Genomic DNA, 26,551 nt, shown 5'->3' with positions numbered 1-26,551 from the left:
TGTGCATTATGCCATAGTCTAATACAACTGTCATCTGTTTTGACCCATAACCTTTACACACAGCGTAGCGTGTGTGTATGCTGATGTGTTCTACTTATGCACACACTGTGTACTGTGCCTCATCAAAATACACAATATGCTGATTACTGTAGGTGTACAGTATTGTAGTGGGGATAATAATAACAAATATATAATATGGTTTGACTGTTTATAATTTGTTAGCAATATTCTTCATATTTATGATTAATTATTTTGTTGTGCGAACCCCTTTAGGAGATAGTCTACAACAGATGGTAATATAATATTGTCAAATCATGATTATGCAGTAGTATTTAATTTGGAGCAAATATTGTACTTCCCTTTTCTACCATCATAATGATAGTGTAATCATTTTTTTTTCATTCATGGTTACTAATCAACCATGTTGTATATTTTAATGTAAATTACTGCATTAGTAGTGTTTTGTTATCTCTCAAATTTGAGCAATATGATGTTACATATTAATCCTATTTGACACCATATTGTATATGATAATTCTGTTTCCGGTTCATATACAAGCAATGCTGGTTAATCCAAACAGACAATAGGTTCCATGATATTTGACTCCATAGTATTTGCTAATCCCATTATGTTGTGCTCTATAAATGGTCTTATTATGTTCACACACACCAGCTAACGGTTGCAGGATCCAGATAAATAACATAACACGCTCACCCTTGCGTCCAAGAAATTCCCCTATCCAGATGAAGAAGATGATGGTGGGACCAATGGCCAATAGAAAACTGGAAATTGGAAGTGCGTACAGTATGTGTGATTGGTTAATGATAGCAAGGTAATTCAACAAAAGGACGCACATCCCCACTCTCAAACATAGCGCGTGCGTACAGTACTTTGATCCTTACTGTGGCATCGACAATTCGATACTAGTTGCGAGTACAGATGTCAATTATTAGTCTAATGCATGCCATACGTTTTATGGTGTTACTATTTTGTTAATTTTGGGTACTTCGCAATGTCTGTTATATCTGATTTCTTTTGACCTCAAGCTTGTTAAATGCTTCTATAAACTGCAATTTGACTCATGAAAATTGACCAACAAAATTTATTAAAAGTTATAGCAATTGAAAATTTGCGATTTTTTATAAAATTTCATATTCTTATATAACATTAAACTGTCATTTTGACAATGTTGGACTACAGTAAGGTGCACAAAACGAACATTTGAGTAGATACAGAATATTTATTTATTTTTTCTGTGTAGTGAGTCTCATGAACAACAATACACCACAACATCGGTAAAGTTAATGTTGAAATAAAGAATATAACTTCAGTCTTATGTTAGAGCAAAATATTATCATTAGGTCTTTATAATCACCGCACGACGCACGATAATCATTATTGTGGGTCATTCGTCACACACTGACGGTTAATTACAGAATGTCTTTGCCAGTGTCTTTGATGTCCCGAGATGTGCGTCCTTTTGTTGAATTTCCTTGATGATAGAAACACGCTCAACTTGGTAACCGATAGCGCCTGCTAACCATGAGCGTATTAAGATCCTGGTGACGGTTTAGGACTAACCGATTAGGGGATTCTCACACAGACGCTAACAGATAGTGCTAATGGTTAGGTCTCGACTTTGATACTAGGTCTCTAGTCTATTTGCATCGGACCAAAACCTAACCTATGTTCTGTTCTATTTGGTCTTACTTATGTTCTGTTCTATTTGGTCTTACCTAGGTTGAGTGGCGTGTAATTATTCTTCTTCCTTTTTCTTATTCCCCCCTCCCCCCGAGGCTTCCCTAGTCCCCCCCTTCTAGAAACGCCACTGCTTAGGTACATTAAGCCTCATTAACACTGAATCCGAAAATAAATCAGTGTGTAAGAATAAGGGGCGCTGGCCTTTAGCGCATAAGAAACATGGTCTGAATTTTGGTCCGATGCAGATGCAGCTTTATCTTGGTTTAGATGAAAACATTATCTGTAAGCTCTTACAAATTTAAAGGTGGGTGTTAATAGCATAGAAAAGTGGCTTGTTCATGTATTCCATGAGCCAGAGAATTGATGCTCTGGGCTTACCCAAGAAGTTGGATAACTAGGTACGAGCAAGCAGGGTCTTGACGCAGTACCAATGTTGAGACGGAGGTTGAGGCCTCCCTTGCATTTAGACCACTTGACGCAACCTACATTTTCATAGTAGAATCGGTAGAAGAGACTGATCCGTGCTATAGAGCCATTGAGAGTTAGGTGCCTGATGGTAAGTCTGGGTCCACTAGTTTTCATTCATTCAATAATTTGTGAGTTCAACAGAAAAATGATGCAAAAAATTAAAATACATCTCCAAATATTACATTATACTCCTGGTTGAAATGGTACAAAGGTCAATGTTTCAATAGTTGATTCTTCCAGGATTTAATTTGCATAATTGATGTCTTTGCTCACACTGCGCTACTGTGTTGTGTGCAGTGTACGTGCATGTTATGTTTGCAGATTGATTTCAGGTTTGCCTTTTGCTAAAATCATTACAATTTTTGTGTGACACAATAATATTATTCAACATTGTTATTGTAATTTGTGAATACAGGTTACATGCGATTTTTCCCTTTACTCCATTTTACAGAATAGTACTGTAAACATTGATAATTAATTTTTTTTAGTAACTTTAAATTATAATTTTTGTGTTTGAATTAATAGTTTTGAATATTTTTGTTAGGAATACTTAATATTTGTTATTACACATTGCATACTATCATACTACCAAATGTTATAATGCATCAAAGCCATGGAACCATGAATTATGTAATACTTCCATTGCATTTTTAAATTGCTAGCATTTTTTTATAGTATCTTTTCACTATTGAAGTTCAAAAGTCTTGAAACTCAAAAGTAAGTCACTGTCAAACATTTTTCTTGTAGGCTCTTAGGATTTTTTTCATGCATTAATGTACAGTAACCTTTGTATAATAATTTCCACTAGTGTATGATACACAACCTGTAGGTTAATTACTTATTAATATAGGAGGGTATGGCAAAATGTTTTTCTCTATAATCATCCAAATTCTACTAAACTGAAGCAAAGCTGGTATGCCTTATATTTTTCTCTGTCAGGACACAATTCTGAAAAGGTATCAGTACACTACCCATTATATAAAAATCACATACAGTAGCAGCTATATACCTAAACATTGTGTACAGTACCTCAATGTTAGAAAATTAATTATACAATGGGAAATACTTTTATGTTTTGTATTAGATTCAATACTCAATTATGGTTCCTGATTGAAAAGATGACTGTACATGACCCTGTAAACTTTGTGAGCAATGTAAACGTGTATTACAATGCATTTGTCCTATATCTATAGATTTTTCTCTCCTGACTTGTTGGTGAAAATCAATGAAATTTTAATACAGGTCAACTGTACATTTCTCACTTTGTACTCATAATTTACACCCACACATTGCTTGTATCAGGACCTGCTCAAAAATATCATTCTTTTATGCAGCATGATAAGATTATATTAGGGGCATATGGATAATGTGTCCATAGGTTAGTTTCTGGCTATATACAGTATGATTGTAAGTTTGTGTCTGTGTGTTTGATATACTGTACAAGCCTGTAGGCAGGATTTTTTAAAGAAAGTTTCTAATTTTTCTCTAATTACACAACTGCCCTGTGATTCAATGGCGTATCCAAAACTAGGCCTAGGCCTGTATTCCGGTGAAAAAATCACACATTATCTCGAGCATCAAAGGAAGGGAATATTTATGGGCACATAGAAAAAATTATTAGATTATCACTCTCTTTTAAAAAAAAAATTAATGAGGGCGGGAGGTTTTTTTTTGGAGGGTGTGTGGGGGAAAGTATTATACTCAGGGATTTCCTGTGATTCAATGGCCTATCCAAAACTAGGCCTGCAGGCCTATATTCCGGTGAAAAAAATCAGACATTACTCAAGCATCAAAGGGAACAAATTGTAATTAGTAGGTCATAGGCGCCTAGGTTTTGGTCTTTACCTCGAGCTAGGCCATGTTAGTTTTCGTGACCACAAAGAATGTGTTGTGTTTAGAAAAAAATGTCAGAACGAAAATGCACATAAAAATAATATATAAGCATTCATTTTATTGGTACAGTATTTATTATTTGGTTTGCAGTACAGCTAAACAACAGGTACTGTACGTATGTTAAATAATATGTTAAATTTTCATACTACTGTAGTCATACTGTACTCACTAGGCTATGCTAAGCCTATTTCAGCATATAGGCTAGGCCCTAACGAGTCTACCTTGTTCAGAAAGGATTCACTAGAAAAGTTCCACAAACCGATTTTTCCGAAAAAACGAACATCGTACCGGGGGGGAGTGGGGGTGCTGGGGGCTCGGTATTGGGAGAGTGCCCTGTACATATACCTGTCTCTTATAAGTTGAGAGAATCATCGTTTTCGTCCTTAGAATCACTGTCGTCACTATCATGGTCGACTAGGGGAAAAGAAATGCAAGAATCATCCAATTCAAAGTTATCTTCACTATCCGTATCTGCAAAGATCTGGTCCATAGCTTCGTCGACATTGTACCGTCTGTTTTGAGGCTGTGCACCCGCCATTTTACGCCTAACCACTCGAAAACACTTTTTTCCGATAAAAGTTTAATTATAGTTCATAGAAAAAAACTATAGAGGGCGCAGAACCTCTTCCTGATTTTTAACAATATTTTTTCTACATACCCGGTAGTGCCGGGTACGCGCAATTCAACAATATGTGTTTATACCCGGCATTGCCGGGTACACGTAGTGAAAGGGTTAAGGTAAAATCCTGGATTTTATTTGTTTATTTATAATGAACTAGCCTATGAAGGCTTTTGAAATATTGAATTTAATTGACCCAAATCTTCATCTATTATCGGTAACCTCACATATTTTGTATTATTATAATCATAGTAGCTCCATGTCTTCAATTCTTAGTCTAATAATACCTTACAACAAAAGTTCTCTGTATTCTCGCATACTGTAAAGTATTTGTATTGTGTTCAATATATTGTGAATTGTGATTGTTGTACTCTGTTAGTGAAGGACACACTTTTATTTAATACATCGTTGATACATGTAAGTGTACTGTAGGTCAAAATTGATAATAACAATAACACAACAAAGGCAAGACTTTCTTACACCATGTTTTGCAAACTTATATTTTTAAAGATAGAGGAGTGGGGGGGGGGGGGGGGAGGGGAACAAAAATAAAAATAAAATTTTGCTTTCTTATTTAGCAAATGGTTTTGCCAGAAACATCCAGATGGAAGAGAAAAAAAAGTGAAATGTAATTGTTGAATGTAAAGAGTTTACTGTAGTATGAATGTAAAGAGTGTACTGTAGTATAGGGATGGTTAAATGCTTTAAATTTAATTAATTAATAATTAGTTGGCAAGGTAATTAATAATTATCTTATTTTTGGAGATTTCAAGGCAGCGGCTGGCATAATAATAATAAAGAAAAAACTTTTACATTTTTTCTGAAATTCTAGTTTTTCTTGGCAGCGGGTTTGCTAATTGTCCAGAAATAAAATTTTATTTTTATTTGAAATCATCAATATACAGTATTGGCTGGGGGTGGGTTTACGAAAAAATATATAAAAAAGGTCTCGTCTAAGGTTAAATATATATCTTCTGTAGACAGTAACATGAAGAATCTATGCATGTAACATCAAAAAGGATCACAGAGGTTATCAACTTCCATTGCCACACAGATCAAAAACAATTCTGTTTACTTTTTACAGATTTCTACAAAAATCTTATCTTAAATTGATTTCCAGTCAAATTAAAGAATATGAATGGTACAGTATTATTTTCATGTACACTTGGGCCTATTAACAATGAAAATATTTTATTCTAGTAATTCTAATTGGAATTAAGTACATTAACTTTACAACTGTGCAATTATTACAAATAATGAATGTTTCTACTACAGTAAAGAATTTTAATGCTTATTTTGTATTTTATTCTCAATTCGTGCCTTGCGTTGCCCTTTGTAGGAACAACTGTGCTAGGAAGGACATTGTTGTCATGTTTTGTGATATTGCATGTTTTTCTGATTAAAGTATTTCTTTGTATGTATTTTATGTTTTTATGTTTTGTACTGGAGTATGTTTTCGCATGTTCCTATACATGTTTTGTATGTTTTTTGTATGTTTTTGCATGTTCCTATATGTTTTTGTATGTTTTTTGTATGTTTTTGCATGTGTTTGTATGTTTTTGCATGTTTTGTATGTTTTCTGAAATAAATGTTAGAATGAAAAAAGGTTTATGATATTCTCAACATGTAGGTCTATAGCAGTGTCTTTATCATATGTTGGCATAAGTTCAAACTCACAGTCAGCCAGTTAATTATGCAATGATGTTTGCATTCAAATTATTCAAATTTTATAAATGCTGGTACACACAGCGTTTGATCGACATTTACATAGCCCCCGAAATTGATGTGGTAACGTAAGGATTGCTTCTTTTTTTTTTTCAGCTTTCTCAGAGTTTCCTAGTAAAAATAATTTAAGGTTACCTTGGAAAATGTCTGAAAAATGGCATAGTCTGGGCGAAGACTTGGAAACCACTAATAATTTCTTTAGTGTCCACTAAATTGACAAAATGGGACCACTTTTGAATGTTTCTTTACAGCCAAACTGTTTAGGTTAGAAATTATCAAGTGTCCTAAAAGTTATCTGTGGAAACAAACAAAGAAGTTTTGATGTTCTACTGCAATGAAAGATGTATCATGTATTCATCTTGTTGATTTTTACACTGATGGCTAAGTAGTTGTATTTTGTATATTGGCTAGCTTAATAACTATGGCATGCCAATTTTGGGTATGTGCAAATTTCCTTATAATTTCCTTGGCTTAAAATTTGTTTAGGTTCTTAATATTCGAACTGAAAAAATTGGGAACCGCAGCTATCAGCCGTTATGCGAATTACGCATGACCCCGGCAGGGTCAAGGGGGCGAATCTCCTTGTGAAGTAGCGCACTCTGAACGTTCTTAGGACTGTTTGAGAGGATAAAGTGAAAATTGCAATAGACACATTATAAATAAGTGCAAAAATAATTATATAATAAATCAACAGTGGCAGATCCAGGAATTCGAAAGAGAGGTGTACCAGGGAGGGACTTTCACAGACCGAGGAACCACCCACCTCAGCCCCACCATGGTTGGGGCTGAGGTAATAAAATTTATGATTTGGGCATCTCTAGATGGCCGGAAATTACACTCTCGCACTTCAATTTGAATATATTTTTCTTTTTTTTTCCTTAAAAAAATGAAGTGGGGGGGGGGCCTTGAATCCACCTCTGCTCAAAACATTCTTTATCCAGAATAGTCATAATCACAAAAAAATGTACATGAAAAACCAGATCACATCCTCAAAACAAACAGCAGTCACTAAGACATACATCAGGAGCCGACTTGATGGAGTTTAATGTCATACCCAGGGAAGGGAACAGATCTGTTTTGAAAGGTGGAGGGGAGAGCATTTTGTGAGTCGACACCCACCTCAGCCCCACAATGGTTGAAGCTGAGGTGAGAAAATTTGAGGAAATAGTACCTCTAGATGGCCAGAAATGACACTTTTAGTAAACTTCATCATCATCACAGCACCATTAGTCAAAATGAAGCGCCAAACAAAATTCTCATGATCTTTTATCAGGGATTTTTGAAAACCATAGAGATCTTATTAATGTGTGTGTGTATACCATAGAAAACAATCTTAAAAACATTGTCTTTGAGTATGTACTTTACATACTGTAGGCATACTTCAAAAATGTGATTTCACAACCACCTCAGCCCACCATGGCTGGGGCTGAGGTGAGAAAATTTGAGGAAATAGTACCTCTCAAGATGGCCGGAAATGACACTTTTATATAGTAAAATTCATCATCATCACATTACCATCTAAGTCAAAATGAAACGCCAACAAATTTCTCATGATCTTTTATCAGGGATCTACTTAATATCCAGGACAACTTAGGCCTAATTATAGCTTACTAAGCTTTAACTATATATACTATATTATGATCAACAAATCACAACTTTTTTTCGCATTTAGCACAATTTTCTTCACTTTTATTGTTATTAATATTAATATCAATTATTACTATCTCATCATCATCATTGTTATTATTATTATTATTATTATTATTACTATTAGTTAGAATTATTAAACAAACATTTAAAGAAACTTGCAAAAGGATAAAAACGAAATTGAACCACAGTATGCATTTCTACAGTATCTTAAAAGACCTGGCCTGAGATTTATGGATTTAAGATTTTTTTAAATCACGCTTAAGCCTATGTGTTCTATTAGGCCTATGTATAACGTGTACTGATGCATATTTACACATTTAGAAGTATTCATTTTGAGTGATCCCAGGAAAGAATTTGTATTGGCTCAAGAATAAGCTTTAAAATTTTAACACTGTGTACCCTGGATAGGTCCCTGTATAATGGCAATTTTCCAAATATTTCAATTGCAGTTGAACTTGCTTAAGTCGAATCCAAAATGCCATTGAAAAAAATTTGACTGACAGATTGTTAATTAATGGAAAACACAACAATTTGGCATGTAAAATAAGTTTGACTTAGAAATTATTTGAGTTAGGCAAAGTTTAACTATAATTGTACAATCACTTGCAGAAGGATGTGAAGAAGTAGGCAATTAACTTGATTTGCCTCATTGTCCTGTCATTTATTTAATTTGAATTGCATTTCTGTATGTTTTGTTGATGTCATCTGCTCAACTTTGCTTTATTGCTAATGTTCTCTATTCAGCTTAAGTTGCCTTTAGTTGATGTCATTCATCCACTCAGAAACACATTAACACTGAGTAATTCTACCCACCTTAAAAGTATTTATGACTGAGAAGGGTTTTAATTTGACAAAGGTAGCTGACAGAATTACTCCATTTCGTTGATGGCGACTACATCTAAAGTATAAGAGAGTAGTTGGGAAGGGAAGGAGTAAACTCAAGGCTTTTGAGCAATCATACCTATCAGTGGATTCTGTTCACATCCACGATCGGAATGTAGGCCCTACTGAACAGTACTGTATTATGGTACAGGTATTACACTGGCTACTGTTGGTATAAAATCCTAATGATTGATAAAAAACAGCAATAATAGTACAATTATCATTAATATAAAGATTTAGTGGGTTTTAGGTGGTGGTAAAAGAGGGAGGGGTGGCAAAGAGTAAGAACTCTGTGTAATAGGGTGATCATACAATTTCCAGGAGAGACTTGCAATCAGGGTTCATTGAATTATTGGAATTTACCCACTCATGAGTGAAATATGAAAGTCACGCTTAAGCAGTTTAGCTCAGTCGGCTAATCTGGTGGTAGCCACTATGTGTGCACTGAACCATGGAGATATCTAGGTCCCCGGTTCAATTCCCAGTGTTGCTTCTTGTATTTTTCAGTTACAATAGCGCACGCATTCAAGCCGTTGGTCCTGTGTACATTATGGCATGTGTGCATGTTAAGAAACGCAGTACATTCTTTTGAAAAGTGTAGGGGATTGCCTCCTGGTGGACTCCCCAATCACCACTAGAAGGTCCCCACTGGAAATAAGTCTTCTTCACACTTTCGTGGGTTATCTTACATGTACACCGAATACATCCAATCCAATCCAACCACTTTATTTACATTTATCTCCGATTTGTATAAACTAATGCTATGGATTTGTGAATTTTTCCTGTACTTAAAGCTTTATGTAGATATTATAACAAATGGTAGTATCAGCCTAATTTTTTATTTATTTATTTATTCTTTCTTTATACTGAATATACACTTTCAATACATAGTACTGGTTTCCAAAGTGGTTCAGTTCTTAACTAAAAAATTTTAAAAGCAGATATATACATATGGTAACCAAAAAAGATGGATAACTTAACTACAAATTAAAATAGATTTAAAAGGAACATGGAAAGAAACTTAAGAAAAATAAAAAATTTAAATAATAAATATGGATATGCAAGGTAAGAGAAAAAATCAGGTTAAATTAAGATGGTATTATTGAGGATTTGAAATAGAATGCTTAAAATTTGAAAGTGTCATAGATTTAAAGTTGGTTTTAGTATGATCCGGGAGTTTATTCCGGGAGTTGCAATTTTTCTGTATCATTTATATATATTATTTATCTTTCCAGGGATTCAATTTGGGGTGTCTTGACTGGAATCTGTAATGAGATTCCTGCTATGGTTCGGCACGACATCCGGGAAATTGAAACTTGGATCTTGCGGTTACTCAGCGCTCCTGTACCCGTGCCGGGGAAGACGAGAGTAGAGCTAGATGTTTTACCAAACAACCTACAATCTCCACTGACATTTGCATTGCCAGATCATACTCGATTCTCATTGGTCGATTATCCATTGCATCTACCACTGGAACTTCTTGGTGTTGAGACTTGTCTTAAGGTCTTAACACTTATCATTCTAGAAAATAAGGTATGAATTTTAATTTGTCTAGTTCCTAGTTGTTACTTTTTGCTCTCCCTCTACTTTTAACAAATCAATCAATCAATCAATTATTTCATTTATTTATTTGTTTCACCATAAAATACACATAGAGGAATGATTGAATTGGTAAATTAAAATCATCCGGTATGTAGTGCAACACTGATTTCCATATTGAAGGCTGACATAAAAAAAAAAATGATTGGGAGTAAAAGAATACTTTCTTTTATTTATGTACATATTTTTTTTTTTTCTTTTAGTTTTATCCCTTTCTTTATTGAAATTATAGGGAAAGCATTGAAAGAATATGGCTGTTGCTACTCCCACTCCTTATTCGGCACAACCGCAATATCAGTTTTTTCTACTTGATGGATCATTACAGAATATTGAATGATAATTTGAATTTATTCTTGGGGGAAAGCTGAGGGGGAAGATATTGAACTTGAGGGATATCCCCTCCTGCTTCACCTTCAATTGCTCTTCCGGCAATGGCTATTACTTCTATTGCTCCTCTTAACTAGCCATGAAGAGAGAGTAACAAGTTATATAATTTTAATTTACTGAGCAGTATTCATCTTATTTGGGTGCATTGACGTCAATGTTTATTTTGCATTGTATATCAGCTTTATATACCTATGGGTAATAATTTACGTGTTTTGAATTATACAGCAAGTAGGAAGCATGTTCTTAATCCACATGTTTGTGTCTACAAAATTCTAGTTCAAGAAATTGACTCTTTTGCGTCACAATTCGTCCAATTTACTCTCATATAGAAAAAAATGATGATTTCCTCAATGTTGTGAGTCCTTTGCTGTTGATGAAAATTTTTTTGCAATATGTAATCAAGTCAACTATCAGAGAGTGACCTACAAAGTATAGGATAGCCAAGATTCTGTAATGCTCATTAAACTGCTGTAAAGTCTTGAAACAAAGAGTGTGGAGTTGATTTATTCAAAAAAAAAAATTCTAATTGATTACCCGTAGGATTTGAAGCATGGGATTGAAAAGGAAGCTTCTTAAACACCATAAAAAATGAAACGGTATAAGTACGAAGATATGTTGATATTAACAAAGAGAGTGGTTATAATGAATTAAACTGAATTCAAGAATTTCACCTGCGGTCAATATGTAATAAACACTACAACCGCTTATTGTCACGCATCAGCGATCACTGTGGCACTCAGTGACGCAAGCACTTCGTTGATTCTGCACACCTCGTGCTTTAGAATTGCCATTAATGTAGTCAACGCAATTGTACTATGACGTACGTTGCAGATGTTAAAATAAAAGTCATTAACGTCTTATTGAATGTTTCTCGCACAACTTATTTTCAAAGATTATGTTCACTCACTTGAATTTATTTCACAGTATTCTCACAATACTGTAGTGTTTATATAACACACCTATCTTGGTTTATTATACTTAAAGGATTTCAAAAGCCCATTATTGTTTGTTATAAATGGTTTGAATAACCATTCCAAATATCAATTGTAGATGAACTGGTGAAGATAATGCAGGTTTCAGATAAACAAATAGTCTACTTTGCCATAAATAACAGAAGTATGAACCCAATCAAAGTGACTTCTTAAGGAGAATGCGTAATCAATAACATGATTGTCTGAGTAGCAAGAAAGGAAATATGCTTTCTATTAGTAATCTGAATTCATTCACAGTGTCACATTATTGACTACTTTTAAAGAAATTTTGTTTCTTTCAGCATAAAAATTCAAAAATAAAGGGCCAGTTTCTGTAGAGCCATTTGAATACCACATTTTTACCTCCGCAGGGGAGATTACACAAGAACTAATGAATAGATTATCATAAAATTGATTAGAATTGTACTGTATATAATATTCAAAGAAAGAGACCTTACAATTCTGGGAAGGAAGGTGCCAAGCTCATGGTCACCAAAATTCATTTTTTTTAAAACCCCAAGCATAAAAGAAAATAATGGAATAGTCTGCCTGCATATTGTTCGGTATTCGGCACAGGGCAGAAAATAATAGCCGCCCATCATTCCCGGCCTGTGTATTGTTTGGTATTTTGGCACAGGGCAGAGGTATACACTTTACGGAGTGATAGCTATTAATATTTAAGTATCTGGGTGTTAAACTTATAAAGACATCACAATAAAAATAAATTTTTGAAGCGCTTGCTCTTCATAAAATTAAATTATTTTTTATCTTTCCACCAAGATCTTCATTCTTATATAAGTTATTATAATTTTTTTGATTTAATCAGGATTGAAAGAGCTAGGATAAACCATTATCTGGTATAATGAGTATAGCAACCGATAAAACCAATTCTAGATTGGTTTAGAAACATACTTTGGTTGAGATGTGAATCAAAATCAGAAACAAGATAATAGTGACTGATACATTAAGAGCTGGTAGAACATTACAAAACAATTTGTTGGAATAGTATCAACAAATAAAATTAAAGTATGTGAAATATTTAGAGTTGTGTGAAAATATCCAACTTTGCTAACTCACAACTCACCTCCATCTTGGTGTAAGCTTTGGTATTGCAATAGGATTTCAAATTTGTCATCCTATTATCAATGGATGGATCCGTATGTGCTAAAAGTGTATGACGATTGAAGCATGGCATTCTATATTTAGCAAAAGAATGACCTTAAAAGATCACTCGACTGTTTCAGTAATATGATTACGTGGATAATTCAGTGGAATATATTATGGAGATAATATAATATTTAATTTACAGTGCACTGCAGTAAACAATGTAAATTGAGCTTACTACACGCTATGTACGTACACTGATGATGAACCTGATGATGGCTGACAATTGACATAATAGTTTTTATTACTATATTATTTGTAACAAATATTTAATGAGCCCCTTTACTGTTAATGTTCACCCACTGTAAAGGAAAACGTGGGATGTCCATTTTTTTTCAAGTAAACCCTGATGTACATTAAAGCCAAAATAGACGATAAGAACCACCATATAATACATTATTCCAAAACTAAGAAGGATTTCAATATAAAAAAATTGAAAATTTTGAAAAAGAAATCACAAAAGTTGAGGCAGTTATAAAAAAAACAAAGGATGGAATGAGAAATTGATTGATGTTTTTACTTTGCTTAATACAGCGTTTCTGGCTACAACAGTTATTCTGTACTTCATTGTCATGTATTGTTTATTTTAGGTTATTTTACAGTCAAGAGATTACAACGCACTGTCAATGAGTGTATTAGCCTTTGTGAATATGATTTACCCAATGGAATACATGTTTCCAGTCATACCACTACTACCGACATGTATGGGATCTGCTGAACAGGTAATTTATAACAATAATATTAATATTATTTATTCATATATTCAACCTTTTTGAATAAGGGTAAATCCCTACAGCAAAATCTGTCTTTAAAGAGACCTTCACAACACATAGAATAAATAAAGCAATAATTTTATACAGGTCTCCTCCATCTTGATAGAGAGCTTTCGATTGCACGACGATAGTACGCCTCTAAAAATAATTTGTAATTATTTAAAATATACTGGCTGTAATAAAATCTGAAAGAAAAGTAAATTTAATAGGTTAATTAATTTGGAATTACTAAATTTCATTTCTTATTAAAATACAAAGTAACCAAAGCAAATCAATTTAATTGCATTTTGACTGATTTTTTCAATCACAAATATCATACAGTTGACCCAAGATTCAAATGATTTTCATTTCTACAAACATGGACATTTATCTAATTACAATTATACAAATCAACATAAAATCTAATTATTAGCAAAATATCTAATTAAAATGCAAATTACAATGCAAATAACAATAACAATGTTATTACCACTGTGTACAGTAATTGTATGTGAAGGACAACTTAAAGACAGTATAGTACAACGCATCCTGACGCGTTTTGTTGTTGCGTCTTATCTGTGCAAGTGTTCAATATTCTCACAGCGACCTGAAGGCTGGCCTCAATGATAAAATGCATGATCGCATTAATTTGACCTTGCTAATACAATTGAATTCAATTGAAAAATACATGATGTACACATTGTTTGCATACATAAGTGCCTGATACTGATAGTCCTAAGGATGAATTTAATGGAGACAAGCTTGATGCAATGTAAATTACAAATGATTACTTATGGTGATAGTTTTAACTATGTAATAACTTGAAAATGAAATAAAAAATCCTTTTGTGTTGTGTAGAAACAATTTCTTCTAACAGTGTAATATTTAAATACTATATTATGAATAAATTACTGATTAGATTATAATGAGATTTCACTTATTAATGCCCTTCAGTAAATCTGTTCAGATATTGTGGCATGTTTTAATAACCTTGACTTCGACTTTCTCATAAAATTTTAATGGTATTTAAATACCAGTGAGTCAAAATCACATGAGGTAGTGAAATCTCTTATTTACATCATTTGCTTATATTTTGCCAAGAAAAGTCTGCACAAAAAAAAAAAAAAATTAAACTGCTGTTGCTACTCGCATTTTATCATTTGCATTATTTTTCCCAAAAATTTTGCGATGCAAAAGAAATTAATAGGTAATCTTCAGTGAAGGTTTGGAGGATTTTATTTAAGCCTGAGTTTAGGAAATTGTGCTATCACAAAGTATTTGAATGACTACCAATTTGCTATCAATATTCTAATCAGGAATTTACTGTATACTCTGGTGAAATCATTCGTGGAGAAGGATGATCTGTGGCGTATCTGTGTATAAAACCAGTTAATACATGGTTCTGATATGAGAAGTGTAATAAGACAAGCCACCCAATGTCATTGTTTAAACTAATTAAACAGATTTTCATAATCAAGAAGAAATGCAACACAGCATCCATTATACTCAAGTGTTTAATTCCAAAATTAAACAGCGGTTCTTGTCATGCATGTGTGTGTTCTTCAAAGATTTGGAATGAAGAACCATCAAGTTGTCTGCTTAATTATTGCTTAGATTATGTGGTATTAAATCCTGAAGGACATAATCCCTTCCCTCTGCATGAGAATTCATTATGAAGAGAGGATATTAGTGTTTTAATTTTACTATCAGGTGTAGTTCGTTTTATGTGTCAGTGCATGTGAAATGTGGATAATTTAATTAAAGTGTATCATGGTTGATATAATGATGTAAAAGTATAATAAATAATGTAAAGCTCTTTATTTTCACAAGCCCTTAATTTTAACAATTTTCGGGGTAAGACGACGATCGAGAAATCGCAAAATTCTGAATGTTAGTTTTGTCTTCAAAAAGCAAAGCTGGCTTGGCTAGCTACAGTAGGCCATTACGTCACATTTCACTTCACATATCCAGACTAGGATATGAGTACTACCAGAATAGTACTACCAGTAGTATGAGTACTACCAGAATGAGTAGGGGTGCTGCAAGCTAAGCCAGGCCTTCAATGGATTAAAAACCTACCTTCAGTTGATTAAAAACCTACCTTCAGTGGATTAAAAATCACAGCATTATATTTCTTCTATAATACAGATATTTCTCACTACTGTAGTTGATAATTAACTATTGCACCTCTTTGTAAACAGTTTGTTCAACTTTATTAAGCTTACATTTGCTGCAAGATTTCTAACATTACCCACCAAAATTGGGCGATCTAGCTAAAATATAGACTGAAAAATATAATTGTAGGTTTCGCATTATGTTCAAAAAATGACTGGAAATTGTAAAAGCTCAAAAATAAAAGACCGCTAAATATTTCAAATATTAAAATCGCGAAACTTTTGGTTCGCGATATTAAAGGGCTATACAGTAAACTATATTTTGAAAACAGGTTTCATAATCAGACTATCATCACTGGATAATAATATCATTTTTAGCTATAATTTTGAACATTGCAAGAGAAGTTTAGGTAACCCTTTGATCGTTCTATTTATAATTCTGTTTTCAGTTGTTACTTGCCCCCACGCCTTTTGTCATTGGAATTCCAGCTAGTTTCCTCCTTTACAAGAATAACTTTGGCCTTCCTGATGATGTCTGGCTGATCGATCTAGATTCTAATAGGGTAAGTATTGTATAATTATATAATGTTATAATTATATACAGTCTCACTTTGTAGTAACCGTTGCATAATAAAAGCAAATGAAATCAACCATAAACCAAATCCCGCAGGTCGTGTACAAGAACCAAGTGAATCACTACACCGCATTATGGACATTTACGGAGCAAGACTAGCAATTAATGTAATAGTATTAATTATGATAAGTCGTTATTTAAACACAGTCTAATAGTATTATTTATGATAAGTGTGGTTATTCAAACACAGAGTCTTTATACGTGTGACTGTTAATTATATGTTGGACCATGTAATCAAATGGTCCTACAGTTAAGCCTCATATTTTGGCTGGTGTGCGCTGTATAGTTAGCCTAAAAATAATTAGCACAAATGTTCTATTACACGTAGATTATTTTTAGATAAATAATACTCTACTAATAGCATACTCTATTGCCATAAAATGATTTTTAACCTTGTTAAACCATCTGTTGTATTTGTATATTCTTTTTATGCAATCATTACATCATCATTATCATCATTATTACCATCATCATCATCATCATTATCTTCATCATTATCATTATTATCTTCATCATTATCATCTATATCACCATTATTATCATATTTATCACCTTCATCATTATCATTGTCATCACCATCATTATCATCCTCATTACAATCATCTTCACTTTTTATATTGTATTTACCATAATTATCATCTTAATGATATTTAACATCTGCATGAGTAACAGTTGAACTTAATGTTTTATTTTTCAAATACTACATTATGTACAGTAGAGGAAATAACATTAATGTTACAGTAAAAATTAATTAATAATTGTAATAATTATGCAATAGTACAACAGATGACATTTAAAACCATAACAGCAAAAACTCAGTATTTCACAATCATATGAGTATAATTGTAGTGTAAAGATGGTTCTAAATTATATATTGATTAATTATCCCATATTCAGGTATTTTCAATCACCAAACAAAACAAATGTCAAACTTTTATTGGTAATCATAAATAGTGCTAATCAACATTGCATCTAGAAATAACCTTTTGACTTTGTATATATTTCCAAGTAGATAAATTTGACTCAACACATTGTTTCATTAAAACTTTAAAATATTGGACCACAGTTTGGGTTGGTCATTACAAATATTTGTCATTGAACCCACAAGAGTGCGCTTACGTTATATATTATACTTCATTGAATGTCTGTATTTATTCATGAATTTAGATATAATACTCTTGTAAACAGACTTCCAAACTCACGTTTTTCTTTATCATTTGTTTACAAATTCAATCATACAGGTGACTGTTGATCAGCGCAGACTAGTTTTATTATAATTCCTTTTATCACCCTAAGGCCAACTCAGGCAGCGTCGGCCGACGCAGCCCGACGCGATTTGTTGTCGCGTCGGGTCTGTGTGAGTTGAACGCAGACGCGATTATGTGCGTCGGGGGCAGTCGCGTAGTAGAATATTAAATGTGTTTAATATTTCTCACGATGGCTTAAGACTGTCCCAGACGATAAAGCGGGTCGGGCTGCGTCAGCCGACGCTGTCTGAGTTGGCCTTTAGTGTATTCATACCAATTTTACCAAAATGAATGAGACTATGTACAGTATTACATAGACTGTTTCTGTAGAATGGTACTAAGGTTTCCAATAAATTGACAATCAAAAAAATGTCTTCCATTAGCACAGTACTGTAGTAATCATAATCCAATGTCCAGCAAACATTACTTTTGGATGTACAGTAGAATCATTAAAATGATGACAAAACCTAAGTGTGCTAAATTTTATGTATAAATGTTGTCGAAGCATATCTGAATCTAAATTTATTATGGAAACTGGTATTTACTATTAATTATTGATTTAGATTAATTTATTGTAAAGTTGATTAATTGCATTTTATCAATATTAATTGAAAACATTGGGAAATGATAATTTTAATCTGAAAATTTTTATTGGAATATTAAGTAATTGTTTCTTGCGGAAATCTGGCAAAGTATTTTTAAGATTGAAACTCATCCAGCTACAGATTGAGAGGCAAGCTGTACTATACCACTCGCTTCCATGCAAGAAAAACCCACCTACACCCACAAGTTAAAATAATATTTCAGGGTAAATGTATTGATTACTTAACATGGAGAAAATGAAAGCAGATGAAATTCGTTAATTAGTACTATAAACTGTGGGATGAAACTTGTTTTTTAACATTACAAATTCATTACTGTTGATGTCTTAAAATGTAGGACGTATTGCCTCAAGAAATTTGACATATTAATAGCAATATGTTGAGTAGATAATCTTAACTACCAACCTATGATATATGAAGATAGGATTAGAAAGAAGCATTGATAATCATATTTTGATAAACATAATATACTGTTCGTGGAAATATCTTGAAAAATTCAATTGAAATATTGCTCATTATATACCTGATCAAATTTATAGTTACCAATTTCCCAGGAAGGTATCAACAGAACTATATTTTTTTTCTGATATTTTACAGTGAAATTCCAAATATAGAAAACCATTAAAAATTTTATTAAAAATATTGGATACCTCAGTTATAAAAGATTATAATTAATTTTAAATGACCAAAAGCTACAGTATTTAATTAAATGTACATTTCAAATATTGATTTTTTTTTTATATTAACACATACAGTATTTTTTAAACCCATTGTAGTGACATTATTACTGGAAACTAATAATTCCTTTTTATGTATTTTTCAAATATTTAAATTGTCATAGTATTGTATTGCCTAATACTGTACCAGCTTACCTGAGTATGACATTATCATATACTTATTCTGAATGCACAAAAACATCAGATAATCATATTCAACTATAAATATTGAATGAACGAAAAACATAAATAATGAATGAATAAATGGAAAACATACAAAAGCTCAAATCATCATTATCTTCCTTTATTGTGCATAATTTTTAGATTATACTTGTGCAACTAACTAAAGTAATCCTAAATATCCTATAAAATTTAGATCATAATTTTCACCTAGCTAACTTAATTTATACCCTATTCATAATACACTCCATCGCAGTCAGTTGCAATGTAATTGGCGGTAATCTAAAATTGACTGCTCCCGATCACACTCAAAGAGTGTATTCAGACCAATAAGACAAAAAAAACTTAGAGCATGGAGGTCAAACAGTTCTAGCCCTTCGGTGACTGACCTACCTCTACAGAGTTGTTGCCTAACCTCAGTGCCTGTTTAATTTCTTGGGATTCTTTGCAATCAGATTCCGTGGTAATCGGGAATAATAAAGATTGTAGCACCCAATTGCAATGGGTATCAATTGTGATATCGATTACTTATGGACTACCATTGTTGAGCTTTCATACATAATTGTGAATTGTGATTTGGTGTGATTGGGTTTTGCAAGTGCTAAAACCGATCGCAGTGCGATGCTAGTCTGAATAGGGTATTAGTTTCAAAACAGAGGAAGTCAATGCAGTAACACCAGTGACGTAACTAAAAGAGTCCTGAGAACCCTGTTAAGTCTTCTTCAGGCTGGAGGCTAGGTCTGGGTAGAGCCCAATGAGGATGGGGAAAAGCCCTATTTGTTTCTCAATTTTTTAAGTTTAAAGTGTATTTTGATGTTTTTTTTTACACGTTGTGGTTCTTAAAAGGCTCCGCTTGGCCTGTTTTGGGCAAAAGAGTGCTGATGAATATCTCAGGCCCCTTAAAGGTCTGGGTCCCTGCCTTTGGCCTGTGGTCTGGGTAGAGCCCAATGAGGATGGGGAAAAGCCCTATTTGTTTCTGCATTTTTTAAGTTTAAAGTGTATTTTGAGGTTTTTTTTCACACGTTGTGGTTCTTAAAAGGCTCCGCTCGGCCTGTTTTGGGCAAAAGAGTGCTGATGAATATCTCAGGCTCCTTAAAGGTCTGGGTCCCTGCCTTTGGCCTGTGGTCTGGGTAGAGCCCAATGAGGATGGGGAAAAGCCCTATTTGTTTCTCCATTTTTTAAGTTTAAAGTGTATTTTGATGTTTTTTTTTACACGTTGTGGTTCTTAAAAGGCTCCGCTCGGCCTGTTTTGGGCAAAAGAGTGCTGATGAATATCTCAGGCCCCTAAAGGTCTGGGTCCCTGCCTTTGGCCTGTGACAGCTCATAGCTATTACTGTACACCACTGAATAACAATGAATTATGAAGAAAGAAGGAATATGTGGTGTAGATCCCTACGAGGTAGCAATCCATATTTAATAAAGTTTTTCACTGTCTATTCCAAATTCTATGATAAATGTCTCTTTAGTTAGTTTTTTGTTTTTAATAAATTATATTATTTTTTTTAAATTTTTGATAATATCAGTTTCCTCATATTAAAATTATTGGATGTAAAGTATTACAATGGTGTTTGTAATCATCAGTATACAGTAAGTAATTATAGTCTTAGATAAATAAGAATGTTTACATAGAACCTTTTTAGTATACAGTGAGTAATTATAGCCTTAGATAAATAAGAATGCTTACAGAGAAACCTTCATGCTTAATGGTGTTTTGATAAATTTGCAATTATCGTGGGTTTCCATTTAACAACTCGCAATTGATTGCTTGCTTGTAGTCTGCGGAGGTAATTTTCGTAAGACTGTGTGGGTGTTGAAGATGTTACAGTTTACTTTTTATTGTCTTGTCAGCTTCTAGACAAATATCAAATGTTGAAAATAGCTATTTCATATATTTTAATCAATAACCCATAGGTTTAGAAAGAGACATGTACAGTACTTGAGTTGAATTATTAATGTAAAAAAAATGGAAATTCAAATTCTAGAAAAATCACTTTGTTGTTTATATTATAAAGTTATATTATTAATCGAATATCCAAGGCCATATTTAATGTAAAGTAGTTTTATTAATTTATATTGCCTGTACAATCAGCAGGTTAATGTACTTATAAATTATAAATGATTTTAGGATTATAAAAATAATTTCTGTTATTATTAAATTAACCATATGTTTTAAATTGATTGCTAGTTCAAAATGAAGATTTGAGGATGTGATATGAACCTACTGGGCTAAGTATAGTAGTCCATTTATTGGGAGTGGGGGAACTGCATATTTAAAGGAAGAGGCATGGGAATGCATGCCCCCTATCAATTATTTGATCTCCCTTTGAAAATTTACTGGAAAAAAAATTACTCATGTAGTTACCATCTAATGCACCTAACTAGCTACACCCATCCTCCCCATTATGCTCCTACCCATCTGCCCCTGGTCATGGTGTCAATAACCTTTGGCACTGGTTGGGAAGTCAAGCAATACTGCATGTCAGGAATCAGGAGATAGAAGAGGCAGCAGAAATATCCATTTCTGTTACCGTCAATTACTGTAAGATATTAGAATATATATATTTTTAAATCATCTTCATAACCATCTGTGACAATGTATGTAACTTACATAATTTTTTCATGCATATCCATCAGGTCAGTTTAATAACAAGTAATATCAAATTACCTTATTTCTGATGTGGCTGTGTGGTTAACCGTAATAATGTCCTCCAAATGCCCTTTGTATTAACCTCACACTAAATACTGATTTTTAATGAATATTTTTTTTTTTAAATATAAGATATCATTTAATTTGCTGTAGGCAACATTAATCTACTATAGATTGAAAGCATTGGATTAATTTAAATCAATAATATTATACATGTTGGGGGAAAAGAGCACTTATAGGACAGTGACTAGCTGCCTGGATAGAAACAACTTCACAACCAGGCCTGGAAAACATTTTTTTGTCCTTCCAGATGCAAATTGTCTTGATAATAATAATAATAATAATACACATTTTTAAAGCGCCTATTAAAGCAAACAAAACTGGCTTGTCACCGGCGCTGGAGGATGTTAGAAAGAAGTTGAACTATTTGAAGAGGAATGATTTAAGAGTAGATTTGAATAATTGCGGATCAGAAATGATACGTAATTGAGGAAGCAGAGAGTTCCAGAGTTTAGGAGCAGAGAAAGAAAAAGAGCGTTCACCGGTACAAATATGCTTGATGTTGAAATGCCTCCAGTTACTAATATATCAGTACACTATATAGTAATTTGGCATGCACACACTTTTTCTACAGTAGCTCTGATGAATAGCGTTTCACCTCCCTTAATAGATTAATAATTACCATATCCCACACACTAGGATATTTTTAAAAATCTTTAGGAAAAAGTATTCCTCTTAATATTCTTCTTTTATTTGTTTTTATAGATTGTGCCACCTACTGACGATAATATTTTACCAGACTTGCCAGAGCCGGAAGGTTCGACCCTGAGGGCGCATTTAAAGCAGGTAAGACTACGTGAAAGCAAACTTAGTAAGTTGTTGCTATAAAAAGTGTTCATACAAAACATTTTTTATACATAAACAAGGTAATTAGAAACAGAAATCTACAGCACATTGTGAAAGTGAAAAAGACCCTAATACATTCAACAAGTAGATAGGTTAAGCTATGTATACTCTGGTGTTAGTACACTATTGTAAGCCTGTAATACATGCATCACTGCCATAAGGTGTGATAGGCCTACAGGCTATCAAAAGGAGTTTTGAATACAGGAGATAATATACAAACCCTAGACTTCGGTCCGATTATTTTCCTAGCATGTAAAGTCTAATTTCCATAAATTAATCTGCTTTCACCAATATCGTTGCACAGCATAGCTGGTCCTAATGCAATTAACAAGGCCCGAGTCAAATTACCAATCAACGATACAGATAGGTGTCAGCAATGACATAGTTGCAATTTTATGAAAGTCAGACTTAATGCTAGTATATCTTCGTCATGTTAATGGTGGAGCTGTGATACGGTAGATTGTATACTTGAAAACTGCATGTTAAATCCATAATAGGATACATGAGTAATAATGTCTCTACAATGTTCTCAGTGGATTTTTTTTTCTTTTTTTTTTTTTGTGATTGAAGTACTGTATGGGAAAAAACAATCTTTTCTTTGGTCCCAATGATAGATTTTAAAAACATTTACGATTTGATATTGATAATTCTGTATTCACTCCATTAAATGTATTGTACAATAGTTAAAACATTAAAAGTATTATAATCACACAAAAACAACATTCATGAAATAAAATTACACACAAATAAGTAATAATTGGAAACATATAATACTACCGTAATGATTTAAAAAAAAATTATACTTTAGATGTTAAATAAATTTTTATGTTGAAAAGCAATTTTTAGTTTAGTGAGGAGTAATTGTACTCTGTGGTTGTCATTTTGTTTTTAGGATGTGAACAATGATATTCTTACCTTACATTTATTACCCAAGTATTGGAAGATAAGGATCCCTTTCATCACCCCTACAAAAAACAATGAGGCATAAGAGAGGGAAGTGACATTCCCCTTCATCAATGCAAAGCATACTATTGACTTTCAGACATAGCATGCCTCTATCATCAGATCTATGCCACTGCATGATAAAATTATGACATTAAATTAAAGTGTATACCTGTAGTACCATAGATTATATACATTGTTTTGTGTGTTTTGTCCTCACTCATCCTACTTTTGTTTCTGCCCTACCCAATCAGATTGTATCTACGGTCCAAACTGAGAATGGGGTAAGCTTTATTAATCAAAATCAAATGATATCAATATTTTGCTATCATTACATTTTTTTTTTCATTTTATGTCATGCTACCATACCTAACCAATAGTAGAGCATTTATGAATTAGAATTTATAACCAAACGGTTCAAATGCATTTTGCATAGCTTATTAATATGATATATATCCTAATGTCATTTTTATATTTTTTAAAGCAATTTTACAAGTTTTTGATGGTGCTTTAGCCTGCTTTATACATGAATTTAGCATGTTTAATGTTATTCTTTGTATCAAAATTTTGGGGATTTTATATGAATGAGGTGCATGGTACACTTAAACGTTTTAAAATATTCATTGGTAAAATGATATTTTTCAAGATGATGATTTATTTTAGAGTGTGGAGTTGATTTTATATATCATTATCAACAGTATATGTGGTTTATCTACAAGACAAATACTAAGAAACAAATGGATACAAGTACTACATTATTATGCATTTAAGCCACTTCTAATTCAAACCTAGTGTTTCTCATACAAATTTGAGGGCTCATTGTAAATTCTGAATCTTCTGGTTATCCTTGCTGGGCTTTTAATTTATTTTCTTTTGAATATCTTCAATATCTTTCTTCTATAGATTCCTTTTTTCATCTAGTTTCTCCCTTCATAAGTCTTCTCCATTCTCAATATTTTATGTTATTCTCTTGGTATTTGTTTTCTCTCAAGGAATTCTTTCTTCAATGTTTTAAACAGTAATGTTAATACAGCATATAGTTTATCAATGATTTATCGCATCATCTTTGATTGAAGGCCTTCTGAGCTTTTGTGGCTACTTATGTAAGATGAGTACAGTGTTTTTTGAAGAATTATAAATATGTAGGCCTGTAGTTTATGTAAGCATAAAAGTAAACCAGATATATACATCAAATATACTAATCCATATGATTTATAAACTTAAATCCAATTTGCAATTTAATATTGTAGCCTTACAAATCTATCTAATTTATTTTTATATTTCAGTCTGTTCACCACGCCCGGAATATATCAGTCTCATCTTAGCAAATATCTTTTAAGCCAAAAAAGTTTAGATGTCCCTAAGCAAATATCTTAATCTGAATTATCAAACCATCTTAGCAAAATCTTAGCTTAAAAATCGTCTAAGATGGTTCATACGTACAATCAACTTTTTAATTTTAAGCAATTTTTAAGTTAAAGCAATATTGATAAATTTGACTTAAGCAAAAAAATGGACTTAAGATGAATTTAAGCTGATTTCTAGTTTGATAAATCCAGCCCCTATTTTTTCTCTGTCTATCCATCTACCTATTTGTGTTTGTTCTCTCTAAATGTTTTATCTTCTCATCTATCTTTGTCCACTTATCATGTCTACTAGCCTACCAAAATTTCTTGATTTACTTTTCACTGGCTGTACTGTATACTGTGGAAGACTGTACTGTATAATATGGAAGTGGTCCGTGCTTCAATCCCCTCGCTGTGTATTTCGCTTGCCATTGAGTAAGGCACTTTATCTACGTTGCTTCTCTCCACCCAGAAGTAGAAATGGGTACCTGGTGGGGTTGCCTGCTCCTGTGCCAAGATGGCAGCAACACATAAGCATGTGGACCCAATGACCAGTGAAAAACTTATAGCACTTTGTATTTGTAAAGAAAGGCGCTATAAATGATTAGATTAGATTAGATATTGTGTTCTTTGTCTCTCTGTCCATCTTATAATTTTATCTCTTTATCTCTTTTTCTTTTCATAGTCCAAACTATCACATAATCTACTCCTCTTGTGTCTGTCTACTTTATTTTTCTTTTATCTATTTGTTCTGCTTCAATAACATATTTCACATCAGTGCTATGCCAACCCAACATTTACAACTCCCCGCACAACCTACTTGAGAAAATAATCAATAAATTGAATGATGAGTAATCTTTATGTTTATAATTTTATTAATAATTACATTAACTAAAGGATATGTTGACATGATGTATCCAGAGGGTGGACATACTGTAGGTCATTGTTTACAATATCAATATGTTATTACCTCTTGCTGTAGGCTGTAGGCATAATATGTAGCCTTTAATTAATGTGTCCCTTGAATGTCATTTATTCAAGATGGATAGCCTGTCATCAGCATATTCCAATGTTATAACTGCATCTGACATATTAACATACATTATGCATACCTGAATTGAAGTTCAATGCAATTCAGTGTTATATCGTACATACTGGATGACTGAACATAGTGTAATAATATGAGAACCTGTAGTAGTCTTTGGAGACTATTGTAGTTACAGAATTTTTTTTTATTGAGATATAGGCTTTCTTGCATGCAATACTCAAGATTCCTGAAGCAAACTTATAATAACATTTGTTAGAATTGTAACTTCTTGTATTCCTAGCAAAAGTCACTGTCAGGTAGTGACGAGTAGACCTGCTCAGGATAGTGGGTGCTACTTAAAAATATTTATATATGATAA

The 26,551-nt window shown here is 32.8% G+C and overlaps 1 protein-coding gene across 12 annotated transcripts in view; it reads left to right on the top strand.

Moving 5' to 3' along the window:
- The window catches only part of LOC117100106 (MAP kinase-activating death domain protein-like), a 64,525-nt gene that overhangs the window by 4,967 nt on the left and 33,007 nt on the right, over nt 1-26,551 (top strand). For 10 of the 12 annotated variants that reach the window (XM_033239664.1, XM_033239669.1, XM_033239668.1 and 7 more), the window contains exons 3-7: nt 10,174-10,471; nt 13,650-13,781; nt 16,375-16,488; nt 22,717-22,797; nt 24,054-24,083. In XM_033239664.1, coding sequence (XP_033095555.1) covers nt 10,174-10,471; nt 13,650-13,781; nt 16,375-16,488; nt 22,717-22,797; nt 24,054-24,083 — 655 coding nt within the window. The remainder of the gene's footprint in view (nt 1-10,173; nt 10,472-13,649; nt 13,782-16,374; nt 16,489-22,716; nt 22,798-24,053; nt 24,084-26,551) is intronic. The other 2 variants (XM_033239670.1, XM_033239663.1) reach the window with 1 other exon arrangement.

This window comes from Anneissia japonica, unplaced genomic scaffold, assembly GCF_011630105.1.
Source record: "Anneissia japonica isolate Jap-2015-1 unplaced genomic scaffold, ASM1163010v1 scaffold241_len727266_cov204, whole genome shotgun sequence".
Taxonomy (NCBI): Eukaryota; Metazoa; Echinodermata; class Crinoidea; order Comatulida; family Comatulidae; genus Anneissia; species Anneissia japonica.
Note: the sequence above shows the minus strand (reverse complement) of the source record. Positions and strands in the feature narration are given on the sequence as shown.